Source organism: Phoxinus phoxinus (genome assembly GCF_949152265.1).
Source record: "Phoxinus phoxinus genome assembly, chromosome: 21".
In the NCBI taxonomy this organism is placed as follows: domain Eukaryota; kingdom Metazoa; phylum Chordata; class Actinopteri; order Cypriniformes; family Leuciscidae; genus Phoxinus; species Phoxinus phoxinus.
Genome location: NC_136896.1, coordinates 29,999,330 through 30,013,866, shown reverse-complemented (window position 1 = coordinate 30,013,866; position 14,537 = coordinate 29,999,330). Strand labels below are relative to the sequence as shown.

At 36.7% G+C, this 14,537-nt stretch overlaps 1 protein-coding gene across 4 annotated transcripts in view; it reads left to right on the top strand.

Annotated features, from left to right (window-relative positions):
- slc39a11 (solute carrier family 39, member 11) overlaps positions 1 to 14,537 on the top strand; it is a 159,187-nt gene that overhangs the window by 12,278 nt on the left and 132,372 nt on the right. For all 4 annotated transcript variants that reach the window (XM_079595591.1, XM_079595590.1, XM_079595593.1 and 1 more), the window contains exon 4: positions 9,801 to 9,959. In XM_079595591.1, the coding sequence (XP_079451717.1) occupies positions 9,801 to 9,959 (159 nt within the window). The remainder of the gene's footprint in view (positions 1 to 9,800; positions 9,960 to 14,537) is intronic.

Sequence of the window (14,537 nt, the reverse complement as noted above, 5' to 3'; positions counted from 1 at the left end):
CTCTAAGATTGTGTTGATAATGATAATTAAACAATATTTTCCTGAGTGTGTTATTGTGCTGGTTTAGGTCAAGTTACCTTTATTTCTTTTTTTTATATGATTTATTTAGCTTTTCATAAACAGGGAAACATTAAAAACCATATGTTCTACAATAAGTGTCAAAAACAAAGCCTCCTCCAGCCCTCAAACGTAAATAAATTCTATAAGTACAAGTCCTACAATGTGACAGACTGCTTGAATATAGTAAATATATGAACTTATAAGCATGAGGAAAAGTAAATAAACAAAGAATGAATAAAATTACTTTCTCAATGCAAAGTACTTATATATACGCTTATACGTATTGTGTATATTAAATGAAATATATATACTTACATAATTATACATCAGTGAGCATAACCCACATTTACACCCCCCGTATACATTACCTTCTCAAACCCATTTATTACCTTTATTTCTATAGCGGTTTATACAATACAGATTGTTTCAAACTTCATCAAGATTTATTTTTGCCTTTATTGAGATCAGATAATATATATAGATAATAATGTATAGATAATCAAATTCTACAGGAAGCGGGAGTGAGTATCTGGAAATAATTATGAAATGTTCATATACGAATGATTTACAAAACATTCATACACACACAAAGTATGCTACTCAAATGTTATCATATAGATTTTAAGTACGATTTTTTTTTAAAGAAATTAATATTTTTATGCATTAAATTGATCTAAAGACATGTATAATGTTACACAATATTTCTATTTCAAACAAATGCTTTTCTTTTTAACTTTCTATTCAAAGAATCCACAAATATATGAAGCAGCGCAACTGTTGTCAACATCATAAATGTTTCTTAAGCAGCAAATCAGGATGTTATAATGATTTCTGAATGTATAAGTACCATACTTTTGGTGTGTGTTTTGTAAAGAACATTTCTGAAATTTGCATACTTTGGCATTCATGTACGTCTTCATAAATAAGGTCCTGGTCTATTAGTAACTTCTGTGAAAGATTTTTTTAAAATGACAATTTACATTTAAAGGTTAAAAGTAGAAAGCTGGAGATGCTTGAAAGCAATGCACTTATAATTATTGTGTGTGTGTGTGTGTGTGTGTTTATATAGCAGACTTCCTGGCTTTCCCAGACAGATTCAGTGTTGTGTAGGTCTGTTTTAGGTGTTCACTTTGAAAACGAACAAGTATAGTCGTAACTTGAAATGCGCCTCTCATGTGTAATCATCAGCTGTGTATCGAGCACCTCTGAGGGAAGGCGGAGAGATTTAATTATACACGATGTAGAATTTAAATGTGGTCTAAATCTCTCCATCCCCGTCACTGAGCCCGATTACAAATCAATACTGGACCGATGAGTTCAGAGAAGAGCCTGGGATGGGATGTCTTGAAGTGTTGGATATATACTGTGTGTGTGTGTTTGTGTGTGTGTGTAAGAGCTCAGACTGAGAGGAGAAGAAAGAATTCAATTACGGTTAAATTGATAATAAAAAAGTTAATGGCCAATTTGGATCTTAAATCTGATTTCAGTGCTTATTTCAATTCATACATTGTATTTATTCATTCAGTTTAATTGCTGTAATTACTAAATGTCTATAATAGGCACGTAGCGCTGAAACCAATCAATGATTTTATCATAAAAGGATTTCATAGATTATCCCCTAAAAGGGATCGGGCAGACCAAAACCGTAAGTAGTAGAGAGTTGAAACTTTGAGGGATGGTAGTACACATCCTCGCCCCCAATCGGCATTTGTAATTACAATTACAATATGTAATGAGTAGGGTTGCAAAATTCTGGGAATTTTCAAAGATGGAAACTTTCCATGGGAATTAACGGGAATTTAAGGGAATTAACAGGAATTTATGGGAATAAACAGGAATAAACTGGGAATTTTCAAAGTTGAGGGTTGGCTCTTCCTAGGGAACTTAAATATAGTTGAGGAAAGTATATTTTAGCATAATCTTGACTAAAACAAACAGATGCCATTCAAACACACTTGAATATCCATGCCATTCCTTAATCACATGCACACTGCTTACTGCATGGCTATTGAGACCACACCCCCTACTGGCACTGTGCATGCCTCCATCACTACATGCATGCCTCCATCACTACATGCATGCCTCCATCTCTACATGCATGCCTCCATCACTACATGCATGCCTCCATCACTACATGCATGCCTCCATCACTACATGCATGCCTCCATCACTACATGCATGCCTCCATCACTACATGCATGCCTCCATCACTACACGCATGCCTCCATCACTACATGCATGCCTCCATCACTACATGCATGCCTCCATCTCTACATGCATGCCTCCATCACTACATGCATGCCTCCATCTCTACATGCATGCCTCCATCTCTACATGCATGCCTCCATCACTACATGCATGCCTCCATCTCTACATGCATGCCTCCATCTCTACATGCATGCCTCCATCACATGTACAGAAGCCCAAAGCACAAGACTATCGAAGGCACACATTTGAGCCTGTGGACTAAACAAAGTGAAGTAAGTTTTCTTACTTTTAGAAGAATATTATATATATATATATACAATAATATATGAATATTATGGGGAAATATATTTATTAAATGTATAAATTGCAAATATCACATACAAAATGTATTCATCTAGTAGACAGCAAGCTGATAAGTTAGATGCTAAATAAGCTAGCATAACTTTATTGACCACATAAGGCAGATGCTAGCTACCTCATGTGGCTGTTTTTCTCTGCCTCCTGCAATATGTTTTGAAGATCATTCCAGTTGTTTAGCTAGCCTTACTATTTATATATCTGTTCATGCCATTGCATTAGTATTCTTACAAGCTCTTGTCTTATTTTACAGAAAAATGCCACCTTATTTCCAAAATTTCCCAGCTTAACTTCCCATGGAAACTTTCCGGAAATTTTCCGCCCCTTTGCAACCCTAGTAATGAGTCATAACTCCTAAACCGATCGTCACAGGTTCAATGTCTTATATTGATGGAATTCTTGGCTCAAGACAAACAAAATGCATGTCACGGATTCGATCGTCACCCTTGTGGTGTAACTTTCAGATATTTTGGATTTAAAAAAACAAAAAAAACACCACTATTGCGAACTAGTCCGAGGTTTTTCGCCCGATTGGACCCAAACCAGTGCAGAAATATTCTGGAGTCTGATTGTCAATAATTATCTAAAAAGGTCAACTGGGACACCAAACCGTTCAAAGTGGGCGTGGCCAGTTTTACTAAAACGGAACGGAAGGAGATAAACTCGGCTCAGTCTGTGGTCGCGTAAAAAGTTGCGTTGTGCTTTACAATGAAAGGAAAACAAAACACGAAAACGGCTATAGCTATGAAACAGTTAGTCCGATTGACTTGAAATTTGGCATGCAGTGTCTTTGTCCAAAGTGCCATGATTGTCTACAAGGACATTTGTGTATCTCGAAAAACACGGTCGGCCAATGAATTTCAAACGGCTGTCAGACAAGGTTAACGGAGGCCGATCTGAACGAAACTCGCTGGTCCTGTTTGACTCACGGCTCTAGAGGCCTGTGAGAAATTCGAAAGAAATCGGCCACAGGGGTTCGCCTTCCCTCTTTTTAGGTATTTTGTATATCACGTGATTTTTCGCACGTCCAAGACATTCAAACCATATGATAGAACTCATTCTGAGCAACTTTGCCTCTAGAACCACCGCTGTCAATCGAAGCATTAGTTAAATATCAGAGATTATTTAAAAAACTTACTTTCGTGAACTAGTCTTAGGTTTTTGGCTCTTATAACTGATAAAAAGCTTCAAAACATATATTTCCTTAGTAAATTGCCTGTTTTGGCTGTAAATAGTCTTTTCCAATCTATGTTTTAGGTGGTTACAGGATTGCTAAATTAAACAATAGCTTTTTACGCATTGGCTTAAAGGCCTTCAAGCGCTTGAACCCCGTTAATTGCTGCGTGCAGCTATATTTATTATTAAATTTTTTTTCAGCTTAACCTGCATCCCTTCAATTAAGTTTTCTCTGGTGATTTTTAAATGGTTGATGTCACGCAATTTGTAAAGGATTATTAGATTACAAGCTTATATAGTGTGTACAGTGCAAAACTGGCAGATGTAATTTAAATTTATAATGGTCTTTTGAAGAAAAAACAGGCCTAGTTGATTGTCTCTGCTGTAAATGTAACTTTGTATTATATTCTGAGTAGGCTTTGTATTGTACTCTGCACAATGACTGTGAAGCTGAATCTAATCTAATATAATAGTTTGAGGTTTTTTTTGCATTTTAATTTAGATTAAAGTTAGATATTTTTTAATATGTAAATGTTTATTAGATGGTCTCACTGGCTTCTTATGTTTGGTAATGTGTAATGTTGCTCATAGTCACAATGTGCCTCCATATAGATGTGTGGACGCTAGTGCTGAAAAATGTCTGCTGGCAACACAGAGGTCCAAGATTCAAAAATATCTGAAAATAACAGAGACACACACACACACACACACACACTGGGCGAGCGGCTCAACTGTGTGTGTGCGTGATGTTAGTGTGTGTGCATGTGTGGTATTTTATTGACGGTGCATTAAGACGAGGAAAGAACGATTCTCCACCTGAGGGCAGGCTAATTAATGAGTTTTCCTCCGTTTTGCAACATAGAAATGGGTTTTCAAGAGGATTAAATTTTCCTTCAGCTGCAGAAAGATAATTAGGCTTTAGCTGTAGCTTCGTAATTGGACCGCAGTACAACAATCAACTAAAAGTGCTTTTAGTAGTGGCTGTGAGTTTAATAAAAATACACAAATACACAAATGCACAGATGTGAAAAAAGAAAAGAAGTCTTAAACAACTTTGTTTTACAGATACGGATAAGTTGTGGTTCACTGCATTTTTTTACCTTGATTTTGTGTGTGTGTGTGTGTGAAAATAATGATTCAGTGTTATTTAATGCCATTATAGTTTTTATTAATGTTTATATATTTTTTTATTGACATTTATTTTATATTTTCAGTTTCTATTTTATTTTAATTTCATAGTTCATGTAATCCCCCCCCCCCACATTTTTTACCCCATTTACATAAAAAAACAAAACTTTTTAAACTTTTTATTTCAGTTTTAGTTTTTTATTTATTTCCAGGTTATCATTTTAGTGCTTCATCTTAAAGTAAATGAATATTAAAAAAGTTGCTGTGGCAATTAAATGTACAGTGTCTTACTGGAATAATAATAATAAAAAAAGTGAATCCACTCTTTCTTAATGTTAAGATCACAAGAAAGATGAAGAATGCAAAGACTGTTTTGCAAATAACATCTTGTACTCTTCAGAGTCTATTGTTTTGTTACTGGAGTAAATCCTATTTCTCGTATTTACTTCTAGACATTATGCGCAAATCGGTGGGCGGGGCCACAGAGCCGATGATGTAGAAGTAGGCGGTCCTTGGTCGCACTATGACATCATACTGAGGAAAAATCCGAAACGAGCTGTTTTGCTTGTTTCAATACAAGCTGTTTTTGGACTAACGAAACTTGCAGGATATTTTTTATAGTACGATGAGATGACCTCTTATATGTCAAAAGATCAAGATATTTTTTTTTGATTTCTCAATTCACAAGCCCTTTATAACTAAAAGCCCAAGGTTTCATGCTGTGAAGGACAGCCGTGCATCATTGCTCGGTTCCTGAGATTGCCTGTTTGTCTTCTAGTTGTGTTTCGTCAGTCAATCAATAGGCCTCCGAGCCCCCGTGCAATCACAGCGCCTGTAATGAGCCATTAACTGAGCAGGTTTGTTCGTCTTTGTGCGGGAACATGTCTAGACACTCCAACATTATTATGGCGTCTTGTTCTTATTCAAAGCATTTCCTCTGGGGGGGAAAGAGGTGCACAAGAAAATGAAATAATTACTCCCTTCCAAAAAGAAAATAAATAGCACACCTTTTAGAGGTGTCAGAGCCTCAGAGTTTAATTGACCCGCAATACGCAGCTCAGTTGGGTTCATTATAGTGACGGAGAATAGATTGTCATTATAAAAGAAGTCCTCGATTAACCCTGCGTGTTTCACCCCTCGTGTTAATAACTGCTTTGCCCTCAAAGGGAACAAAACGGATGTCAAATGGAGCAGGAAATTGAGGTTTTCCACAAGACATAATAATAATAATAACAACAACAATAATCGTAAAGTGCAGCTTTGGCTGCCAAGGAAGTACAGGTGTAATTTACAGAGACGGATAGCTTTCCATAGGCTTGTTTGAATGCTTGACCTTTTTACGTAGGTATTTTGATCTGCTTTTTTCTTTTTATCTTTGTCTTGTCCTATCAGAATGCAGGTGAAACTCGAAAAATTTGAATATGGTGCAAAAGTAAATTTTTTTTCAGTAATTCAACTTAAAAGGTGAAACTAATATATTATATAGACTCATTACATGCAAAGTGAGATATTATGACTTACAGCTTATGAAAACCCCAAAGTCAAAATTAGAATATTGTGAAAAGGTTTTCATAAGCTGTAGATTATTACAAATAAAGGCATTTTCCAAATACACTCGACCAATCACAATACAGTGATCCAGCCGACCAATCAGAGCACAGTGTAGGAAAAAGTTGAGGTGTGTTTGCTTTGTTTTACATTGTTACGATGTTTCCTTGTGATTCTGTCTGTGAGTTTGTGTGAGTGAGTCATTGTCTATTATTCGTGTGTGTGTGTGTGTGTGTGTGTTTAATAAAACATCACCTCTCTGAGTAAGACACAGTGCTGGTGTCTTCCTTTAGGTCCTGTTCTCATCACCAGGGTGCCTACAGGATGAATGAACAAGTCTTTGATCATGATTTGGCCAAAAGTGTTATGGACAGCATAGAAAAAATATTGTGATTTTTGAACTTGCTCTGTTTCTGCTTGAGGGTTTTGTACCACACTTTTCAATCATGAATAATTAAAGTTTTAGTATGCAAATCTTCCAAACTCCAGTTTGCATAAGGTGTCAAATGTGTTTTAAGCTGTCAGAGCACACAATAAAAGCATACAATTAGAAAACATTATAATTCCACTATATATTTGTGTGTCTTAGTAACATAAATATGATTTTTTTTTTATGTCAAGTCACATTTTTGAAGTCAAGTCACCTTTATTTATAAAGCGCTTTTTACAACACAGATTGTTTTAAAACAGCTTTACAGAGATAACATGGAAAATAATGCAACAAAGATGTATTTAATGCAGATCTAGAAGAAAATAGCCAAAAAACAAAACAAAAAAACAAGCAAGATGGTTCACTTCCGTTGTAAAAAAGTTATTAATTTAGTCTGGATAAAACAGTGATTTCATCGTCCAGTTCTCATATATAATGGTGTCAATGCAGGAGATCAATAATATTGCCCCAAATAATCAGTGTTTAAGTAGTAAACAACTTCAGAAATGTTTGTTGTTGCAAACTTTTTCCAAATACTGTTGTGATAAGCAGTGTGATATAATCCAGTTCTCTGTCACATTTACAAATCAGAAGTGATTCATCAAAAACATCCAAATTGAATGGCAAAAAGTTCAAAAGGAATGAAAAATAGATATCAGATTCTCACACATTAATTTCTTCAGTATTCTGGTGCTGATAATAATGCCCCCCCCACCCCCCCTTTTCCTCTCATCTAATACTCAGCCGGTCTCTTTGAAGAAGACTTTGCAGACAGAAGCTTCATAATGCTGCGTTTTCTCCTCTCTGATCACTGAGCTGCGTTTCTCCATTACCAACAAAGGCTTGTTTTAGCTTATCATTAGCGTGATTCATGACAATATTAAGGCATATTTGTGAACAAAAAGTATCCCCTCTGGAAAATCCACTTTAATCCTGTAAAGCCTGATGGATGATAATAATAATATCAGAACAATCTTCTCTTTCCTGTTCTTTTCTTCTTCTTAAACGGAAGAGTTCACTGAAGCTTCAGATGAAAAAGTTTTATGTTTTGTATCATATTCGATGCATCAGCCTTTTATGGCTCATATTGAATAAAATGGTGAGAATGTGGAGAGAAATATGCAATTTGCTGATATTTGTATGGACAAAAATAAATTCTGATGCTTGTAATGTAAATCAATAGATTACTTCAATAGATTATTATATAATCAATAGATAAATTATATATTTATAAATATAAATATATGCCAATAATGTCTTTGTAAAATGATATTCAAATGCTTAGTTTATGATCAAAGCTCTGTAGTTTTAAAACATATTATGCAATGCAATGCAATTCAACAAATAAACCTTCCTCAAAAGCCTGATGATCATATTTGAGACTCACATTTGAACTTGATTTGTCTAAAAATGTTTTGCTTCAGTCCATTAAGTGTTCATCTTGAAATAGTATTAACTATATCCACCTTATTCCTGACGATCTCACTGCGTTTTGAATTATGAGTGGCACTTCCGGTTTGGGGAACTTCCAATCAAAAATGCTGAAACCAATCATTTCAAATCATAAGTTTGCCAAACAAATAAAGCCGATCCGTCAGTTTGACTGATGAGCTGTCAATTTCCCTTCATGGTTTATTTTTAAACATCATGGAATAACGTTATAATTGGTATTTTAACGTGATGTTACAACAATAATATCTACGGCAAACGCTCTGTTCAGTCGCTGCTTTCTTTTCCTCGTGATCATTTTCTTTTTTCCCTTTGCAATCCGCTGTAAACGTTTGAAAAAGGACAACATATACTGCACACTTATGGTCTGTTTCCCGAATTTAATTTACGATATATTCAATTAATAATTCACTGGAATGCATGCATAATCTCTCGTTATGCTCTTCAAATCCTCACGTCTCTTTCCAGGTTTGTTTTCACAGGAAAATGCAATTTATAATCTGTCAAAATGACGGAAATAATTTAGAAATAGTATCACGTAATGCTAAAGTTAATGAACATTTTTGATTAAGGCACATAAGTTACAGATAATACAGTGATATTTAACCAAAGACTCGCACTTTTGGGGTTATTTGATGTTGAAAGTACTTTGTTGAAGCTTTTACACTTTGAAATTTCCTTTTAATGTTCGATGGTTGAACGTTGAGTAGATTAACGTCGTCTCATTGTGACACTTTCTTAACATATTGCGTTCATAGAGTGAGCCGTTCACTGATTGTTTACAGCTTAACGGAAGTTACACCCATAATTGGGCGCAGGAATAGTGTGGATAAAAGTTACTGTTAGGTTTACTTAATCTTTTTTTAAATTTTTTTTAATACAATTACACCAATTACAAAAAGGCTTTTTATGATCATATTTGAGACTCGCATTTAAAAATGATTTGTAAAATTATGTTAACCGAGTTGCTTCAGTTCATTAAATGTTCATCTTGAAATAGTATTAACTATATAAAAGTTACTGTTATGTTAACTTAATCTTTTTTTTTTTTTTTTTTTTTTTTTTTTTTTTTTAACAATTACACCAAAAGGCCTTTTACATGCAGTGTAAGTAGAAGTGTAGTAGATTGTGTGCGACAGGTTTATCAGCAAAGTTGTGATCATTTATATTTATACATTTTTAATTTTGCTTATCAAATATGATACACAGTAGGCTGTATATAGGGTTAAACTAGCTGTGTTTTGCACATCAGTGAACAAAAACAAAGGTTATTAATTGGTTTTGATGGTTCCAGGACAAACCTTTAACATTTTATTTTATATATTCTTTATAGAGGACAATATAGTTTTCAAATGAACCAAAAATGTTTCATTGCTCCTTTATTTTCAAGTGTGTACTTGTTGTGTTTTGGTGTGTAAGCGTGAGATGTGTTGTGTGTCCTCAGGTCATGCTGGCGGCCTCATATTGGTCCCTGCTGGCTCCTGCTATTGAGATGGCCGAGGCATCTGGGAAATACGGGGACTTTGCCTTCATCCCTGTTGCTGTGGGTTTTGCACTGGGAGCTCTGTTTGTGTACATTGCAGACCTGGGATTGCCTTTTCTGGTGAGTGTTATTTGCAGACCACTTCTCTGGTGTAATCCATTCCCATATACAGTAGAAACAATAATATTAGATCAAGTCACCTTCATTTATACAGCGCTGTTAACAATATCGACTGTTTCAAAGCAGCTTTACAGTGATAATACATTACAGGAACAGAGATTGTTTAGGCTTTACAGCAGCTCTAGAATAAAGTTATTGTGTCCAGATAGAGTTAGTTTTGATTGATTCACTTCCAAAGATCATTAGTTATTAACTTACTTGACACTTTACTTAGTTTCTGCAAATCTGAGAATCAGTTATAAGCAACAATTTTGATTACTTTTCACAGAAATTGTTCACAGAAACCAGGATGCATGAATTTAAATGTTTTTGTTCAGTATGTATACAAGTGAATATTGCTTATTACTAATTGGTATATTGATACATTTGATTTTATTCTTACTTGAAGTTGTTTAGTGTAAAAATTTTAACTCAAAAAAATGCATTTTAACTGGTTTAATCTAGAGTTCAATTTATGTTAGGATTTATTTATTCCGTTTAATGCCCTAATCAGTATTTTTACAGTAACTTATAACATGGATGTGGAGTTTAAAGCTGAAGTATTGACTGTTAAGAATGAAATTGATGAAAATGATGAGCATGAAATATATAATATATATATATATGGATATTGATTCTGACAGCTAAACACAAGATATTGTTGATTTGACATACTGACTGCCCTGCACATATCCTTTAGTTGTGAACTTGTGACTTGTAAAAATATAATGCGGCTCGGCTGGTGTAACATAACTATCTTTCTTTATTAATGTGTAAATGTCATCTAAACTCTCTTGGCTCACAGGCTAACAGCTTGTAGCTATCACACTAGCATATATTATTCCATTATTAATATATCCGTGAACCCATTAGCCCTGCTGTTGTTGAGACATGAGGATGAGAACTATCTCGAATTTCCTCATTTGTTTTTCATTAAGCTTGTGTGAAAAAATAATAGCAGCAAGCTTGCTCTAACCTTATCACACACGCACACACACACACACACACACACGCACACACACACACTTTATTGATTAGGGATGTAGAATATCTTTCCTTCCTTCCTTCCTTCCTACCTTCCTTCCTTCCTTCCTTCCTTCCTTCCTTCCTTCCTTCCTTCCTTCCTTCCTTCCTTCCTTCCTTCCTTCCTTCCTTCCTTCCTTCCTTCCTTCCTTCCTTCCTTCCTTCCTTCCTTCCTTCCTTCCTTCCTTCCTTCCTTCCCTCCCTCCCTTTTCTCCTTCCTTCTCACTTTTTCCTCTTCCTTCCTTCCTTCCCTTTTTCTCCTTCCTTCTCACTTTTTCCTCTTCCTGTTCATTTCCTTTACTCTATCTTTAAGATTCCCTCCCTTCTTTCCTTTGTCGACTTGTTTTTTTCCTCTTCCATCCATCCATCCATCCATCCATCCATCCATCCATCCATCCATCCATCCATCCATCCATCCATCCATCCATCCATCCATCCATCCATCCATCCATCCATCCGTCCATCCATCCATCCATCCATCCGTCCATCCATCCATCCGTCCATCCGTCCATCACACCCCAAAACGGCTCAATAATACTCAGATCTGGTGACTGTGCAGTCCTTGGGAGATCAACTTCACCTCCATGTTCATCAAACCATTCTGTCACAAGTCTGCACTGTGTATTAGTGCATTATCATCCTGATACCCTTATCTTTCAACCATTAGGTGTACAAGGTCTTTCAACTAAATTTTGTTCTTTCCTTCACACAAAGACATTGAACACTTTTATGGAGCTTTTGCATCATTTGGCTTGAAAATCCTTTTAATTCCAGGGTGAACTGTTCCTTTAAACTGTCCTCTTAGCACATAAACAATGCTGGTCGAATATAGTGACATTGCAATCAGTGTGAAATACATGCGCAGGGTCTCCGGTCGAACCCCCTCCCCGTGTTTGGACAGCTGGTGTAGTCACTTTTACTGGCACTGTTGGCAAACACTTCGACCGAAAGAGCGTGAGATGATGCCAGCCCAGCAACCCCCAGTGAAGTAATTACCATGGCTCCGGTCCAAAGACGCGTATCACCCGCCGTTTATCCTCCCTCGGCACACAACGCCATTTCCCACGTTCCCTATTGTTGCCCTGCTCCCCGTCCTCAGGTTGTGTGACTGAACACCTGTCTAAAGGCCAAGCTGTCGCAGGATTGAGTGTCTGGAAAACTCAAACCGGGTGGACTTGGTTACACATCTTGCTACTTTGTTACTCTGATTAGTTGCCCATTTTACAATGGACAAAGTTGGCAGTTTGCACTTGAGATATTTTATGGGTAAAATGGTGTAATGGTTTTGTTCTGAGAGCTGGACTAGCTGTAATCTCTGGTGGAACAATGTGAACATCAAACCAGTGTCAGAAACTCTTGGGTCTCTTGAGTAGTTGTTTACTGAGGTTAGGAGAAAGTAGAAACCCATCTGTGTGTTGCTGTGTGCATGGGCTGTTGCGTTCTGGGGATTCAGTAAAGTGAGGAATGCCAGTAACCTGGATGTGTTCTCGTCCAAGTGCTGAGATCATTGACTTACTTTCACTCGAGCCTTTTTAATGCCACACAGTGTTGATTTGATTGACTCTTTTCTCCTTCCTTCCTTCCTTCCTTCCTTCCTTCCTTCCTTCCTTCCTTCCTTCCTTCCTTCCTTCCTTCCTTCCTTCCTTCCTTCCTTCCTTCCTTCCTTCCTTCCTTCCTTCCTTCCTTCCTTCCTTCCTATTTCATTTTCTCTCTCCTTCTCTTTCCATTTCTTCTTCTTCTTCTAACACCCTCCCTCCCTCTTTGCTTTTCCCCTTCCTGTTCATTTCCTTTACTTCATCTTTGAGATTCCCTTCCTTCGTCTTCTTGTTCCATCCATCCATCCATCCATCCATCCGTTATTCCCTTTTCTCTTCTCCATCCATCCATCCATCCATCCATCCATCCATCCGTTATTCCCTTTTCTCTTCTCCATCCATCCATCCATCCATCCATCCATCCATCCATCCATCCATCCATCCATCCATCCGTTATTCCCTTTTCTCTTCTCCATCCATCCATCCATCCATCCGTTATTCCCTTTTCTCTTCTCCATCCATCCATCCATCCATCCATCCATCCATCCATCCATCCATCCATCCATCCATCCATCCATCCATCCATCCATCCATCCATCCATCCATCCATCCATCCATCCATCCATCCATCCGTTATTCCCTTTTCTCCTCTTCCATCCATCGTCATCTTATTATTATTATTTCCTCCTTTTCTCTTCTTCTTGTTAACTCCCTCCCTCTTCGCTTTTTCCTTGTATTTCCTTTACTTCTTCTTTGTCATCATCTTTTTCTTCTGTTTTCCCTTCCTCTTCCTTTCCTTGTACTTCATCTTTCTCTGTTTTTAATGTTGTCATGCTCTTTCCCCCTTTTCCTTTCTTCTTTTCTTCATTGTGTTCTTCCTCTTTTTTCTTCCATGTTGATTTGATCCCAACTACAGTCAAAAGGTGAAGTGTGAATGAGAAGTGTTAGGTCTGGGTATCAACTGAAGGGATGGCACACGCTATATCTCCTCACCTCATGTGTTAACCTGCCCTTATCTTTCCTCATTAGCGTCTCAAAGGCTATTTTCTCCTGTCAGCCTCACGGGTCCCATAATAATGCAAATTAGTGTATTATTTTTTTCACTTCATTTGCTGCCGGCGTGCTGGTCTGGATGCTGATAAGTTTCTGCATTTTATAGCTGTCAGAGCAACACTTTTATTGGCTCTCCCAAAATACACACTGCTTATTTGATTTCTCTCTTATGTCGTATGATGGATGGTAGCCATGTACTTTGATTATTAATCCATAAGGCCAGGGAAAAAAATATAATTTTTCTTTGAATATGACCACCCAGAGACTGAGCACAACAGAACCCCATAAATACACATCACATACAACACAATTAGAGAATTGCAACTTGAATTTTATTTCCCCTAAATTTGTATAAAGTAAATGCTTTTACACTCACTTGCCTGTAAATTAACGGCCAGTAAATTAAATAATGGTTGAGACATTTTCTTAATTTATCTGCTAAAAGCAAATATCCAAAATCAAACGTGTTTACAGAAAGAACTGTTCTTTTTGTTGTTGTTAAAGCTACAATATGTAAGAATTTTTCGCCGCTAGGGGTCGCTAACCTCTTACAATAATAACAACAATAACAACAACAATAACAATAAAAAGGCGTAGGTTGATGACGCAGTGAATAAGCGCAATTATGGATCTTGTCGTTATGCCGATGGATCTAATAATGTTTATGGATGAGTGAATACACTGATGTGTTTATCATGACTGTGGTGTGAAGCAGGCGCGGGTGCTAATGAGAGACAGATATCAGCGCCACACGCGAGTCCCGCGGATATAAAGGAATGAGGACATTAATCTACCGAACTAACGTTACACACAAGTGCTGTATTAATACTCACAGGACAGTTTATTAGACGAGTGAAGCTTGTGAGGTAACGCAGCACTGTTCACTCGCTCTACACTATCACACTAAACTGCATCTGAGTGTGTTAAA